This window comes from Zonotrichia leucophrys, unplaced genomic scaffold, assembly GCF_028769735.1.
Source record: "Zonotrichia leucophrys gambelii isolate GWCS_2022_RI unplaced genomic scaffold, RI_Zleu_2.0 Scaffold_109_149410, whole genome shotgun sequence".
NCBI classification, from domain to species: Eukaryota; Metazoa; Chordata; class Aves; order Passeriformes; family Passerellidae; genus Zonotrichia; species Zonotrichia leucophrys.
The window spans coordinates 68,165-82,541 of NW_026992314.1; the positions used below are offsets into that span (position 1 = coordinate 68,165).

At 49.6% G+C, this 14,377-nt stretch overlaps 1 protein-coding gene across 1 annotated transcript; it reads left to right on the plus strand.

Moving 5' to 3' along the window:
- The first annotated feature begins 10,426 nt into the window (after window positions 1–10,426).
- LOC135460853 (olfactory receptor 14C36-like) lies at window positions 10,427–11,359 on the plus strand. Its single transcript, XM_064737808.1, has one exon. The coding sequence runs from the start codon at window positions 10,427–10,429 to the stop codon at window positions 11,357–11,359; it is 933 nt and encodes a 310-aa protein (XP_064593878.1).
- The last annotated feature ends 3,018 nt before the right edge of the window (window positions 11,360–14,377 follow it).

Sequence of the window (14,377 nt, forward strand, 5' to 3'; positions counted from 1 at the left end):
GCAGCCACTGGTGTGTTCACAAAAGCCAATAAGAATGACTGCAGTGGTTGCTGTAATTTGATCAAATCTCTAATTGTGACAGCCAATTTATTCAAGTTCAATTAATTCACATGTCATGTGTAATATCATCACCTGGTGTTACCATAAAGGGAGGGGAAAACATTATTTCTGTTGTCCATCACTAGTGTTATCAGGGTTTATCAGGTCTTCATGTCCCTCGGAGTTCTTCTGAAAAAGTAAACCCAAGAGACTCTGCCATGAAAAGGCAGAAAATTAGAACAATGGAATGGTCAGAGAGGTTTTGAACAGCAGTGGTACTTCCCCTGCAGCAGCAGCGAGTCCACCAAAACCAGGTTATCCGGGGTAATGTGCTGGATTCTTGAAATCATCTGGTCCCTTTAGGGAAGGAATTATGCTTGGAGCTGTCGGGCAAAAAGCAGTGATTTTGGAGCACTCATTTACCCCCCATCTATAGTAAGAGGTGTGAGAAGTCCATTCAGCCTTTTCACCTTCTGCCCAGTCCTGCACACTTTTGACAGTAAAGTGAGAAACATTATCAGATTGAATTTCCTGTGGTTTTAGGAAAATCCCAAACCATCCTTGCATTGCTTTAACAGTATTATTTCCTGTAGCTCTTTTAAAAGCATCGGCCTGGACCAACCCAAATATAAACATAGCACAGGACTTGGTGTAAATACAGACAAGAAAGTAATTTTGTCCCTCACTTTGGAAAATACACCCAACAGTTAACAGTTCCTCAACCTGAGAACTGTCTTCCTTTCTGTTAGCAGAAGCGGGGGAGAGAGGAGGGGTTGCTTTAGTCACAGAGGCAGGTTTATTTTGGCTGCTACCCAAGCTCCCAGTTTCTTGGATTGCCCACTTCTCCTCCACCTCCCTGGGAGCCAAGCCAACCACAAACACCCCTTCCCAGGCAGGGTACCTTTTCTCAGCATCTTTGAAACCACAGGAATAAAAATCAACAGTCTTTGTCAGACCTTCAGGACCCCACTGCCAAATGTGTACTGAAAGCTGTGTAGAGGCAAATCCCCACTCCACCTGAAAGGGATCTGTGGGATGGATAGGGTCCAGTGCCTGATGAGCTGTCACTTCAAAAATCAGAAATTGCAATGTTTCCTTCTGAGAAGAAGTCCAATCTCATTTTATTCTTTTTCTCAGCAAGTCATAAAGGGGAACAAAAGGGTCATTCTGGTTACTAAGAAATTTATCTGATCTTTCTATGGGAGACATAGCTACTATGGTTTTCTGAAGGAGAATTGCTGTAGGTTTAAGTGTTCCTGGAGGCCCTTGAGGTAAAGAGGTCATAATTTCGGCTTTACAGGGGATTGGATTGGAGATTCAAAACGAGGAATTAATTTCTTTTCATGAATCAATTGCAGGCAGCCGGATTTGTGTATGTTTTCCCAGAGTTGGTCAGGGGTACTGACCAAAGGGTCTCTCCTTTCCAAGGGGTTAAGCCCCCCTGCCCAATGAGCTGTGTGCAGATTTGGGGACCATGGGATGCGTCTGTCTGCTGTTGTTAGGAACACCCCATGTCCCCAGCACCCACCGGAATCTTGTTCTGACAAAAGAATCGGATCTCCCCCAGTGAGAGACACTTGACAAATATGTTCTGTTTCAGATTTTTGGGGGAGAAGCCCATACAGCTTTGCAAGTTTTCTTAATTCAGCAGCAGTGTACAGGATTTCTTTAGTGGTTATGTGCAGGTCAAGATCTTCATTATTGATGTAGTTGCATTCTGTTTTAGTTAGAGGTTTTATGCTATTACAACAGTGTTTCCGCCAATTTTTCATCAGAGCTAATTCTTTTTGAGGGCAATTTTGACTAATGTGAGGAGTTTTCTTTCTCCTCTGTTTCTTTTGAGAAATCAGTGTTCTGTGAATTTTTAACATGCTCCTCTCTCAGGGCAGCCCATAACAAGTTATTTACATTTCTTTCTTCATCCAACTGGTTTTGCAAAACTTAACTAGGTTTTGGAGGGAGTCTATGATAGCATTTTCCTCACCTTTTTGCTTAAAGCGAGTTTCTATGACTGCTGTGAGGCAGGCGCCCAAGACTGAGCAGAGGATGGTTTTATTTGTGCCCAGTTTGAATTTTGTTTCATGTTGCAAAGAAGATATTCTATCAGTAACATTTTCTAAGTTAAACCGGTGGTAGCTTGCCCATTTTTCTCCCCCTGGAGAAGGTGTGGCATTGTATTTAGCAAGCAGAGTATAAAATTCAGCTTTACCTTTTGCAGTGAAGTTTTTAGTCATTTTGTGAGGGGATCAAAGCTACACCAGGGAATTAACTTAAGTTACACAAATCACACAGCCTTTTCACTGTCCCCTTGCTTCCCTGGGTAGTTGAAGAGACAGAATCAGTCTGGGAGGCTCTGTGAGGTTGCTTCAAATTTGTCTCTTCCTTCCCAGACAGTCCAGATACACTCACATGAACACACGCACACAAATGTTTTCTTTGTGAGGGGACCAGAACCTAGAACAGGGGGAAAGCCACTCAGCCTTCGCTGGGCTGCCCCTCACTCCCCTGTGTAGGTGAAGGGACAATATCTGTCTAAAAGGCACTGCTCAATTTCTTCACGTCTGTCCCTTCCCTTTTAGACAGTCGAGGTACACAAATACAGCAGAAACAGGTTCAGATTCACTCAAATACAATAGTAACAGGATCAGGATCAGGATCAGGATCAGGATCAGGATCAGGATAAGGATCAGGATCAGTGTCGGTATCAGATCAGTATCAGTAACAGTTACCATTGTTTTGAACTGAGAGATCTTTTGTGCCAATTCCGAAGACAGAGCACTCAATTTAGCATGAGATTTGTCTGCAAACCCCTCTGTCTACCAAAATCCTGTCCGTGACGCCAATTTAATGTCAGGGTCCGTCCTAGTGGACAGATGACCTGATGGTTCGTAGGAATGATCTCAGAGTGCAAAAACCAACACGGTACAAGGGGGTTTGCAGTGATAATCAAGTCAAATGCAATTTTATTGAAATAACCACAGCAAAAATGCGATAGAGGGATTAAGGGAGAGAAAAAGATAGAGAAAGAGAGAGAGAGGCAGAGGGGATGTGGCTACCAATGTAGAGACGAAGTCCTTTGGTCCAGTCCAGTCGAGGGTTCACCTGCTATGCTGGGGAGATCTCAAAGGCTCTAGCTAACTCAGAGGTTTTTATTACTGAAAATTGTGAGAGGGGGAAACAGATACAATAGGGAACAGATGTAACAGGTAGTCTATGTTCTCAGCAGTAAATGACAGACATTGTTTTCTTGCTCCAGTGGTCACAAACCTGCAGGCAAACATCTCGCTTCCGTCAGCTTGCCTCCCCCACACACCTCTCCCGGGCTGGAGGTTTCAGTCCCAGTCCTTGGAAGGAGCAGAGGGGCCTTTCAGGAGTTTCATGTCTTAGTCCTTGGTGGAGAAGCTTCTTACATCTCAGTCTGTCTGTCACGGTGGTTGTAAAACAGATGAGGGTCTTCTGTGGGAGATCACCCGGAACTCAGGAGAAGTCCAGCCAGGCCGAGAGATGGGACAGCTTCCACAGCTGCTATTGTTGCAAACGGGGCATGGTGTCCCCTTCCTAGCATACAGCAAACACACTTGTGAAAACAATAGCTTAACACTGAGTTTTCAGGTCTCAGGGCCCTGTTGGCGTGTGACTTTTCTCCTTCAGAGCCAGAGATTCTAGACAGAGGGGGTGTTCTCTTCAGTGGTCTCCCAAGGACGATCATGAGGCAGATGAGGGAAAATTCAGACAGACTGTCCCAGTGAATTACATTGATTTGGACCAAGGAACATATTTTACATCAAAGTTTATTAAGCAGATGGCTGATGTGCTAGGCATTCGGTGGGAATACCACACTGTGTGGCATGCCCAAAGCTCAGGACAAGTGGAAAGGATGAATCAGACCTTGAAAGTGCAGTTGTCTAAATTAATTTTAGAAACTCGGATGTCCTGGCTGAAATGCCTACCTTTACCTTGCTTAATATCAGGACGATGCCTCATTCAGAGACAGGGCTCTCACCCTTTCAGATGCTATATGAAATGCCATATAGATAGGAGATGCCGGCAGGACACCCCAGGCTTGAGGATTGTCAGATTCAACCATATTTGGTTGCAATCAACAAAAATTTGTGGAACTCAGGAAACAAGGGATAGTATCTCAGAGCGCTCCTCTGGGATTCGCTATCTACAAAATCCAGCCAGGTGACAGAGTGCTCGTGAAAGTGTGGAAGGAGGTATCCCTCTCTCCTCACTGGGAAGGTCCCTTTCTTGTGCTCCTGACAACAGACAGTCTAAAAAAGCATGGAATTAGACAAGGCAAGAATAGGATTCGAGCTACTGAACAGAACACAAAAAACATCACTTTGTTCCACCAGGCCCCATCAAACAATTTGTCCCACCATGAAGACTGTAAAATCGAGTCCCATTTTTGAACTGGGACATGGGCCACCTTTTTGATCTCGGCCGCCAAACCTCTTATGGTTTCCCCATAATCATCAATTTCAATACAACATTCCGATTCATTATATTTTCCACACATTCCCCCTTCTTCGGCCAGCAAATAGTCTAAAGCTATTCGATTCAATACAAATGTCTGTACCTGGGTGTGCTGCTGACTAAGTAAATCCAGGGCCTCAGAGGTGTGATTCAAAACAATTTCCACCACTGCCTGCAGCTGAATCAGCCAGTTCAGTAGATAAATCAGAGTCCTTTACCCGTAGCTTCCATCCTGGCCCACATGGCCAGTCCATAATAATCAATTATTCTGCCGCCAGCCACTCTTTGTCCTCTCTCTAAATGTCCCCCATTGCTCCTTCTTGCCAGACTGGGGTTTGCTGTGGGTTGCAGCAGAAAAAGGGAAAACCCTGTGACATTTTGGAGCAGATGGAACCAAGGAAACCCCTGTGACACTGTGGGGCCTGATGGAACCAAGGGTCCTTTGTGAGACAGAGGTGCCACATGGAGCCAAATATCCATTGGGACAGTCTGGGATCTCATGGAACCCATTGTTCATGGCGACAATGGGGATCCAAGGAGACCATGGTGTTGCTCATTGTTTATGCAAAGCTTTTGCATTATTTATGGAATCATGGAGCCCATTGTGACACAGCGGGGACCTGTGGAACCAAAGAGCCATGCTGACACTTGGAACTAAGGCTACCACTGTTGAGTACAGAACCTCATGGAACCAAAAGTCCATTGCCACAGAGCAAGGCCTCATGGAACCATGGAGTGGAAAGGTCTAAAACATTTCCTTCACAGTTCTGCCTTGGGTGAGGGGAACATTATTGGTGGCAGCTTGGTCTTGGCACACACTTGAGGAGTGTGTCTGTTTTCAGTGGGGAAACTCAGCAGTTTTAGATTGCATCAAAAAATACAAAAAGGGAAAATCCCTCTTAGGCTGAGTGCAGCCAGCTGTGCAAGCACAGCAGGGCCCAGGGGAGTGAGGACAAACAGGATGGGGCTGGGCAGTGTGGAGCAAGGTTGTCCACACTGGGTCAGAGATCAAAGCACAGCTTCTGTGAGCAGGCCAGAACTGCTGAGGAGAGACCATGGGTCAACATCAATCACAGAATGCTGCAATTGTCTCTGCTTCAAAGACAGCAGTAATGAAATACACCCTTTAAAGTAGGAGTGCATTTTTTTAGAAGCTCTTTGATATATTTCTCCATAACTGGAGTAGGAAATCTAAAAACCTAGGAGGGCCAAGGACACTGTTGCTGTTTCAGGCCCCAAAAAGTGCAAACAGTGAATTGAGCAGAGCAGACTGGGAGGATGGGTCTTCACAACCTGAAGCTGTAATTGCATAATTAACTGGAATATGGAAATGGACCAAAGCTTATAAAAGTGTGAAAATGTGTGACCCATTGTCCATCTTGGGTGTACCCTCAGCCGGGCTCTTGTACTGCCCTAGGTGTATCCTTTGAAGGCCTTTTAATAAATCCCTACTTTATTCCTGTAACACTGTCCAGCCTCTGTTCTAGGCAGCCTCTCAAGGCATCAAGGCCTGGCTGGCTGGGACACCTGGGGGCCACCTGACAGCTCCAGCTGACCCTGGCATGTCGAGGGCTGCAGCTCATCAGGCCCTGGAGCACTGGGGCTCTGGGCTCTCCTCCATGTGGAAAGAACTGTCCTTGTTCTCCAGGTGTCCATGGCCAAAATCAGGATTCCTCCTCCAGATTTTCATATACGCAAAGTTTGTTCCCAGATGAAATCTGCCAGGACTGACAGATCTGGCTGGCTTGGCCACCCAGGGGCCACCTCTCAACTGCCTTTGAAACACTGGGACCATGGGCTTTCCTTTCTTTAGGGAAAAAAGCACCTTTCACATCCAGGCACCCATGGCCAAAGTTGGGAATCCACCTCCAGAATTCCCTGTATCCAAGGATTTCTCCCAGACAAAAGCTTCCAGGAAAGACAGGTCTGGCTGGCCTTGGCTTCCTGAGGACTGGTTCTCATCTGCCTTTGAAACACTGGGGCTCTGTGCTTTCCATCCTAATGAAAAGAACTCTTCTTCCTAGCCAGATGCCCACAGCCAAAACTGAAATTCCACCTCCAAAATTCCCTACATCCAAGGATTTCCCCAAAATGAATGATGCCAAGAGAGAAAGGTTTGGCTGGCTGGGCCTATGGTGGCCACCTTTCATCTTCTACCAAAACACTTGGAGTTCATGCTTTTTTTTCCTATAGAAAAACCATCCATTTCAACCAGGTGCCCACAGTCGAAACTGGGACTCCACCTCCTAAACTCCGTCCATCCAAGGACTGTTCTCAAGTGAAAGCTGCCAGGACAGACAGGTCTGGCTGCCCTTGGCCTCTTGGGAGCTGCCTCTCACCTGCTTTTGAAACACTGGGGCTTGGTGCTTTCCTTCCAATGGAAAGGAACTGTCATTCTTGTCATGGTGTCCATGGTCAAAATTGAGATTCAGCCCCACAAAATTCTGTATATACAAGGATTCCTCTGTGACAAAAGCTGCCAGGACAAACAGGTGTGTCTGGCCTGTGGCTCAGATAGCCTCTGCTTCTGCCCCTAAAACAATGGCGTTCCATTATTTCCTTCCCATGAAAAAGAATCATCCTTCTTGTCCAGTTGTCCATGTCCAAAGATTGGATCCTACCTCTAAAATTCTGTATATCCGGGGATTGCTCCCAGAAAAGTCTGTCAACACAATCAAGTCTGGCTGGCCTTGGCCTTTGGTGACTGCCTCTCATCTGCCCCTGCAACACTGGGACTCAGTTGCTTGCTTCCTGTGGAGACCATTGTGCTACTGTGGGAATTCATGGAACCAAAGGGCCGTTGTGATCCTGCAGGGCACCGTGGATCCATGGAGAGCATTGTGGTATTGCAAGGCCCCATGGAATCATGGAGACCATTGAGACACTGTGGGGCCCCACAGAACCAAAGGGCCATTGTGACCCTGCAGGGCCTCATGGAAGCACGGGGCCATTGTGACACTGCAGAAGCAAGGAGAACATTGTGACACTGCAGGGCCTTGTGGAACCATGGGGACATGGAACAGGTCTGGCTGGTTTGGCCTCTCAGGGGCCACCTGACAGGTCCAGCTGATCTTGGAATGTTGAGGGCTGCCTCTTATCAGCTCCTGAATCACTGAGGCTCCATGCTTTCCTTCCTATGCAAAGAACTGTCTCTCTATTCAGACACCAAAGGACAAAATTGGTAGTCCCCCCTGAAAAATTTCCTGTAGACAAGGGAAAGGTACACAGAAAAAGCCTGCCACCTCTGCCTGGCATTGGCCTCTGGTGTTCACATCTCATCTACCTCAGAAGCAACAGGGCTCTGTGCCTTCCTTCCTATGGAAAAAAAATGGCCTTGTCAAGAGGCCATGGCAAAAACTGGAATTTAGCTGACAAAATTCCATCTATCCCAGGATTGCTCCCAGACATAATCTTGCCATTGACAGACACCTCAGCCTGGCCTTGGGCACTTGTGATATATTGTAACACTATGAGCAGAATGTTTTCATCTGAAAGCACCTTGGAGATGGCTCAAAAATCTTCCAGGCTGGGGTTTGCAAGCCTAGAGAGGACAACCCATATATGGAGGCTGCTGTGCCCGGTCTGTGTTGTGAAGAGACTGAGGACAGAACAGGAGTGGCCTGGCAAGGCTTAAAAGTGGGAGTCAGAAATGGTGGACCTTTTCTCTGTAGTGGGAAAAAGCCAGATAGAGAAATTATACTACAAATGCAGCTTGGGAGGCCCAGACAGAACACGAAGAGAAAGGAATTTTCCTCATAGGGAAGGGCTATGGTGCAGAACATCCCCCAGAAGGAGTCTGGGTCATGCCAAAGATTTGTGTGGGCAGGCAGAGGCAGGCAGGAGGCAGAGCTGTCAGCAAAGGAAGGGGCCAGCCAGGTGGGGCAGCCGAGAGATGCCGACAGCCTGCAGGGACAGAGGCGCAGGGCAGGGACACCGTGGGACAGCCTGGGCTGCACAGGGCACAGGGATGGGTAGCAGCTGCAAGACAGCCCTGCCAGAGCCAACCTGGGCAGCACTTTGGCCATGGCTGCTGGACCTGGGCCTGAGGCAGGAGCAGGAGACAAGTGACCCTTGCAGGCCTGGGGCCTCATTGCCTCCTTGTCCCTGCTCAGCAGCCTGGCAGGGGCCGCCCCATGCTCCTGCCCTTGGCATTGCACATCCCCACATGCCAGTGCCCATCCCGGCAAGAGCCCTGAGCAAGGAGGGAGGGACAGCATCTGCCTGGCCAGGGGCTGGGGCTCAGGCCTTGGCCCTTTGCATTCCTCAAACACATCCAGCTTTGCTCAGCACCAGAGACACCTTTGCCTTGTTTGTGCCCAGCTCTCATCACTGCCTCCAGTCTTCTGCTCTAACTGGAACCTAGGGGCACTCAGTCGTGTCCCTCAGTGGAACCCATTAAAACTTCAAGAAACTTCAGAGTTTCAATTTAATTTTGAGTTCTTCAGAAGTTTTTTAAAGACTCTCTTAGGGACTGAGCCTGATTTGAACAACACCAAATCCCCAAGAGGCTCATTAAAGTCCTTGTGCTGTGTCTGTGCTGCTGAGCTTTAAAGGAACAGCTCTTCCCAGGACCAGCTCTTGTCCCAGCCCAGCAGGGCTGAGGTCTCTGCCTGCAGGCACTGAGGGGACAGGAGCCAGGCAGAGACAGGCTGAAGGCAATCAGGATTGGGAAGACATTGAGCTGAGACTTCACTTGGGGAAAGATCTTCACAGCCCTGTGCATGGTGAGTGTGTGGGTGCAGGGCAATGTTCCCTGTGCTCCTGGAGGGATCTCCTGAAGCCAGCACACCCCACAGCCTGGGGGATTTGCCAGGAGGACTCTCCCAGTTTCTCTGGGGCACAGGAGGAGCTGGAGGAGGATGTGCTGCAGAGCAGGGCTGCCCTGGGCACCGTCAGAGGGACAGGGCAGGACGGCTCCTGCTGCCAGGGACGGCTGCAGGGGCTGAAGCTGGGGCTGCAGCCAGGGCTGCCCAGGGCTGTCCTGCAGAGCAGCTCCTGCAGCCCTCAGGGCTCTTGGCCAGCCCAGGCCATGTGCCACCTGCCAGGGGCAGCTCTCAGCCTGCCTGGCAGCTCCCCATGGATGCTGCAGGGGAGAAGTTGGAGGTGAAAGGAGCCACCCCCATCAGGGCAGATTCCTCCTGCTCTAGAGATGGTGCTGCATGGCCAGGGCTGCTCTCAGCTTTCTCCTAAAGGGTAGGGAAAGGCGCTGTCAGCCTTGGCTGTGTCACTGAGACTCCTGCACTGTCACCCTGGGCATCAGCTGATGGGCCTCAGCTCTCCCTCAGAAAGTGCCTCCTCAGCCTCCTCTCCCTACAGACAGCAGCAGCAGCATCTTGGCTTGCAGAATCTCTGTTTGTCTGGCCTGCCCTTAAGGCCCTGCTGCCAGGGAGATGCCCCTGGGCAGTGCCCAGTGCTGGGAGGGGTGTGCAGGGCAGAGCTGAGCCCCCAGGGCTGGGCTGGGCTCTGGCAGCACTGGCAGGGACAAGGCTTGGATAGAGAGAAACAGCTTCCAGTAGGCACAGCTCCAGGCAGCAAGGAGCCAGAGCAATCCTTGGTGTCCCTCCCTGCTCATGTGCATAGGGAAAGAGAGAAGCGTTTGGAGAAAACAATTTTTAAACTCGAGAATTCCAAAAGTCCACTTTATTTTTCAAAAAACATTTAATTGTGATCATGGTGAAATAGAGAGAGTTTAAATGAACAAAGGGCACCTGTGTGGTTCCAGCAGGTCTGACTGCCCTGTGGCACAGGGAGCCCTGTTTTCCCTCAGGTCTCCCCAGTATTCAGGCTGAGTGCAATGCTGAAGATAAGGCAGTAACACAGAAGGACCAGAAACCTGAAATCAAAAAGGAAATCTGTCCCAGCTTGTCAATGTCTTCTTTCAAGACTCCACTATGACCAGAGTGAAGGAATGTCTAACAGCAGCTCCATCAGGCACTTCCTCCTGCTGGCATTGGCAGACACACGGCAGCTGCAGCTCCTGCACTTCTGCCTCTTGCTGGGCATCTCCCTGGCTGCCCTCCTGGGCAACGGCCTCATCATCAGTGCCGTAGCCTGCGGCCACCACCTGCACACGCCCATGTTCTTCTTCCTGCTCAACCTGGCCCTCACTGACCTGGGCTTCATCTGCACCACTGTCCCCAAAGCCATGCACAATTCCCTCTGGGACACCAGCAACATCTCCTACTCAGGATGTGCTGCACAGGTTTTCCTATTTCTCTTCTTTGTGGGAGCAGAATTTTCTCTCCTGACCATCATGTGCTACGACCGCTATGTGTCCATCTGCAAACCCCTGCACTACGGGACCCTCCTGGGCAGCAGAGCTTGTGCCCACATGGCAGCAGCTGCCTGGGCCAGTGCCTTTCTCAATGCTCTGCTGTACACAGCCAATACATTTTCCCTGCCCCTGTGCCATGGCAATGCCCTGGACGAGTTCTTCTGTGAGGTGCCCCAGATCCTCAAGCTCTCCTGCTCCAAATCCTGCCTCAGGGAACTTGGGCCTATTGCTCTCGCTGTCTGTGTTGTTTCTGGCTGTTTTGTGTTCATTGTTTTCTCCTATTTGCAGATCTTCAGGGCTGTGCTGAGGATCCCCTCTGAGCAGGGACAGCACAAAGCCTTTTCCACCTGCCTCCCTCATCTGGCTGTGGTCTCCCTGTTCCTCAGCACTATCATGTTTGCTCACCTGAAGCCCCCCTCCATCTCCTCCCCATCCCTGGATCTGGCCCTGTCAGTTCTGTACTTGGTGGTGCCTCCAGCCCTGAATCCCCTCATCTACAGCCTGAGGAACCAGGAGTTTAAGGCTGCAGTGTGGACAATGATGACTGGATGGCTTCAGGAACACTAAACTTCTTGCCAGTTTCTACAAGTCATTTGTAATAAATTTCGTCTTTGATAATACTTGGGTGTGACGGTGCTCACAGGGGTTTTCAGGTGAGGGAAGAGACGTAGATCTGACTCTGTATTTCAGAAAGCTTGATTTATTATTTTCTGATATATATATTACATTAAAACTATACTAAAAAAAATAGAAGGAAAAGCTTCATCTCAGAAGACTAGCTAAGCTAAGAATAAAATAGAAAATAATGATAACAAAAGGCAGCTGTCTTGGACTCTCTCTGAGATAGCTCGGTCTTGATTGGCCATTAATTATAAACATCCCAGATGGGCCAATCAAAAATCCACCTGATGCATTCCACAGCAGCAGATAACCATTGTTTACATTTTGTTCCTAGAGCCTCTCAGCTTCTCAGGATGAAAAAATCCTAAGACAGGGTTTTCATAAAAATATATCTGCGACACTTGGGTTTAGTATTTGATTTGTTCTTTCCTTCCCTTTTTCTTAATCTTTTAATATTAGAACAAATGGCATTGTTTGAGGCGTATTTCATTTTGTTTTTCTCCACATTTGCTGTGGCCCCAGGGTGTGTCCATGAGGACCTCTGCTCTCAGTGGTTTTAAGAGACTTAAAGCATCTCCAAGCAATGTCTTCCCTGGCAATTCCCCTTTTGCTGCCTTCTCTGCAGCTGCAGCAGCAAAGTGTGTGTGCAGAGCTGGGGGCATGTCATGGGTGGCACAGCAACTCTGCTCCTGCTGGCCACACCATTCCTGATCCAGGCCAGGAGCCATTGGCCTTCTTGCCCACCCAGGCACTCTGCTAGTTCATGTCCAGCCTGCTGTCCAGCAGTGCCCCCAGGTCCCTTTCTGCGTGGCTGCTCTCCAGCCACTCTGATTGCTTGGCCATCCTGTGGTTGCCCTGTGATGGCACTCAGGGTGATCTGTTCCATAACCGTGCCGGGCACCCAGGTCAGGCTGACAGGCCTGGAGTTGCCCAGCTCCTCCTTCCAGCCCTTCTTGGGGATGTGCTCACATTGGCACCTCCAGTCCTCTGGCACCTCCCTGCTGAGCCAGCACTGATGGTAAATGATGGAGAGCAGCTTGGGAAGATCATCCACAGCTCCCTCATCCCCCTGGAATGGATTCCCTCTGCTCCCAGAGAGACCTGTGAGCATCTGAGTGGCTCAGCAGGTCCCCAGCTGCTTCCTCCTGGATTATAGGGGGCTGTTCTGCTCCCTGTGCCCTTCCAGCAGCTCAGGAGAACACTTGTCCTGAGGACAACTTGACTTATTCTTGAAAATTGAGGCTAAGAAGGGGTTAAGTACCTCAGCTTTTTCCTCATCTTAACCATTTCCCCTCCAATAAGGAATGGAAGTTGTCCTTATCCTTCCTTTTGCCATTAATATATTTATAAAATCATTTTTATTATCCTTCACAGAAGTGGCCTGGTTAAATCCTAATTGAGCTTTCACATCTCTAATTTTCTTTCTGCATGACCTAAGAACATCCTTTAACATGTCCTGAGTTTCCTGTCCCTCTGTCCAAAGGTGATGCACCCTAATTTTTTTCCCTTGAGTTCCTGGAAAATGCTCCATGCCCTGCCAGGTCATTCATTTTCCTTGCTAGCTCACTTTTGGGCATAGAGGGACAGGCTGTTGCTGCTCTGTCAAAATTATTTTCTTCAATTGTGTCCACCCTTCTTGGAATCCTTTGTTTTTAAGGGCTGTTTCCCTTTAAAAAATCAGTACCTGATTTGTTTCTCCCCAGCTCAATCCTTTATAGGCTGAAGTCTGCTCCCTGGAACTCCAGTGTAGAAGATTTGTTGATGCCCCTCCTTGCGATAACCGTGGGTGTCTAGGCTTATTGTAATCCAGAGCCGGCTCGCTCAATACTAAAGTCAACACAGAATCGCATGAACGAGACAAAAGACGAAGAGCGCTCTCTGCCACGTGGAGATGAGTATCCAGGTTATTGGCTTGAGACAGGGACACTTCTGCAGTGAGCGACCACCAGGTAGCAAAGAGGTAGAGCCTCACCTGCGGTAGGGTTTTATGCCCCAGGTGATGGGGGCAGTGAAAGAGGAGTGCAGCCAATGGGATAACACTGGGGAGGGGTGAGGGGAGGGACCACCCGTGGGGCAGACCACCAGAGATACAGAGACCAGGGGGGTGAGGGAGAAGCCATGTGAGGGGGAATATACCATCCACGTGACCCAATAATATATTTTCCCAACACCCAGTGAAACCAACTAAATATCTAGTCCAATACAACACCTCCTTTCACAGAATATTTAAAATCTTCAATAATTTCATGGTCACTGGGCCCCAAACAGCCTCTGACAATTACATCTCCTGCCAGCCCTTCTCTGCTTGTGACCAGCAGGAGACAGAGCTTTCCTTGGCAGTGGGAATTGCAGGAAACCTCCCCAAAGTGCAGCTTGGAAGGCTCAGTCTGGAGCTGAGGAGAAAGCAAAGTCCCTTGCAGGGCAGAATGTTGGTGCTGGAGGTGTGGCAGCGTGAGGCTGGGCCATGGCCGGGCTCTGTGTGCCAGGAGCCGGCAGTGCTGGGTGCAGGGAGCCCAGGGAGGGCACAGAAACGCTGGGTGAGAAATGCTGGGGCACAAGGAGATGGGCGAGTGCAGCTGGCCAGGGCAGAGGAGCAGCACGCCCAGGGGGCACAGCCTGCAGGACAGATGGCCAAGGGCTGGGCAGGGCTGGCGGGGCCACAGGCACCCAGGCCTTTGTGCCCTGGGCTCGGGCAGCTCCTCTGGAGGCCCCACAAGAGAAACTTTCCTGGCAGGGGCTGCACTTTGCTTCTCCCTCGGCCTCCCTGCGGAGGCTCACAGGGGCTGTGGGTTGATACCATTTGTCCTTGCTGCCCCTCACATCCCCCTGGCCCACCAAGAGCCCCGAGGCAGCCGTGAGGGACAGGCCCTGCTGGCCCAGGCTGGGCTCAGGGCTTGGCCTTTCTGCTTCCTGCAGCCAAGCCAGGCCTTGCTCAGCATTGCAGTTCCCTGCTCAGAGCCTTGG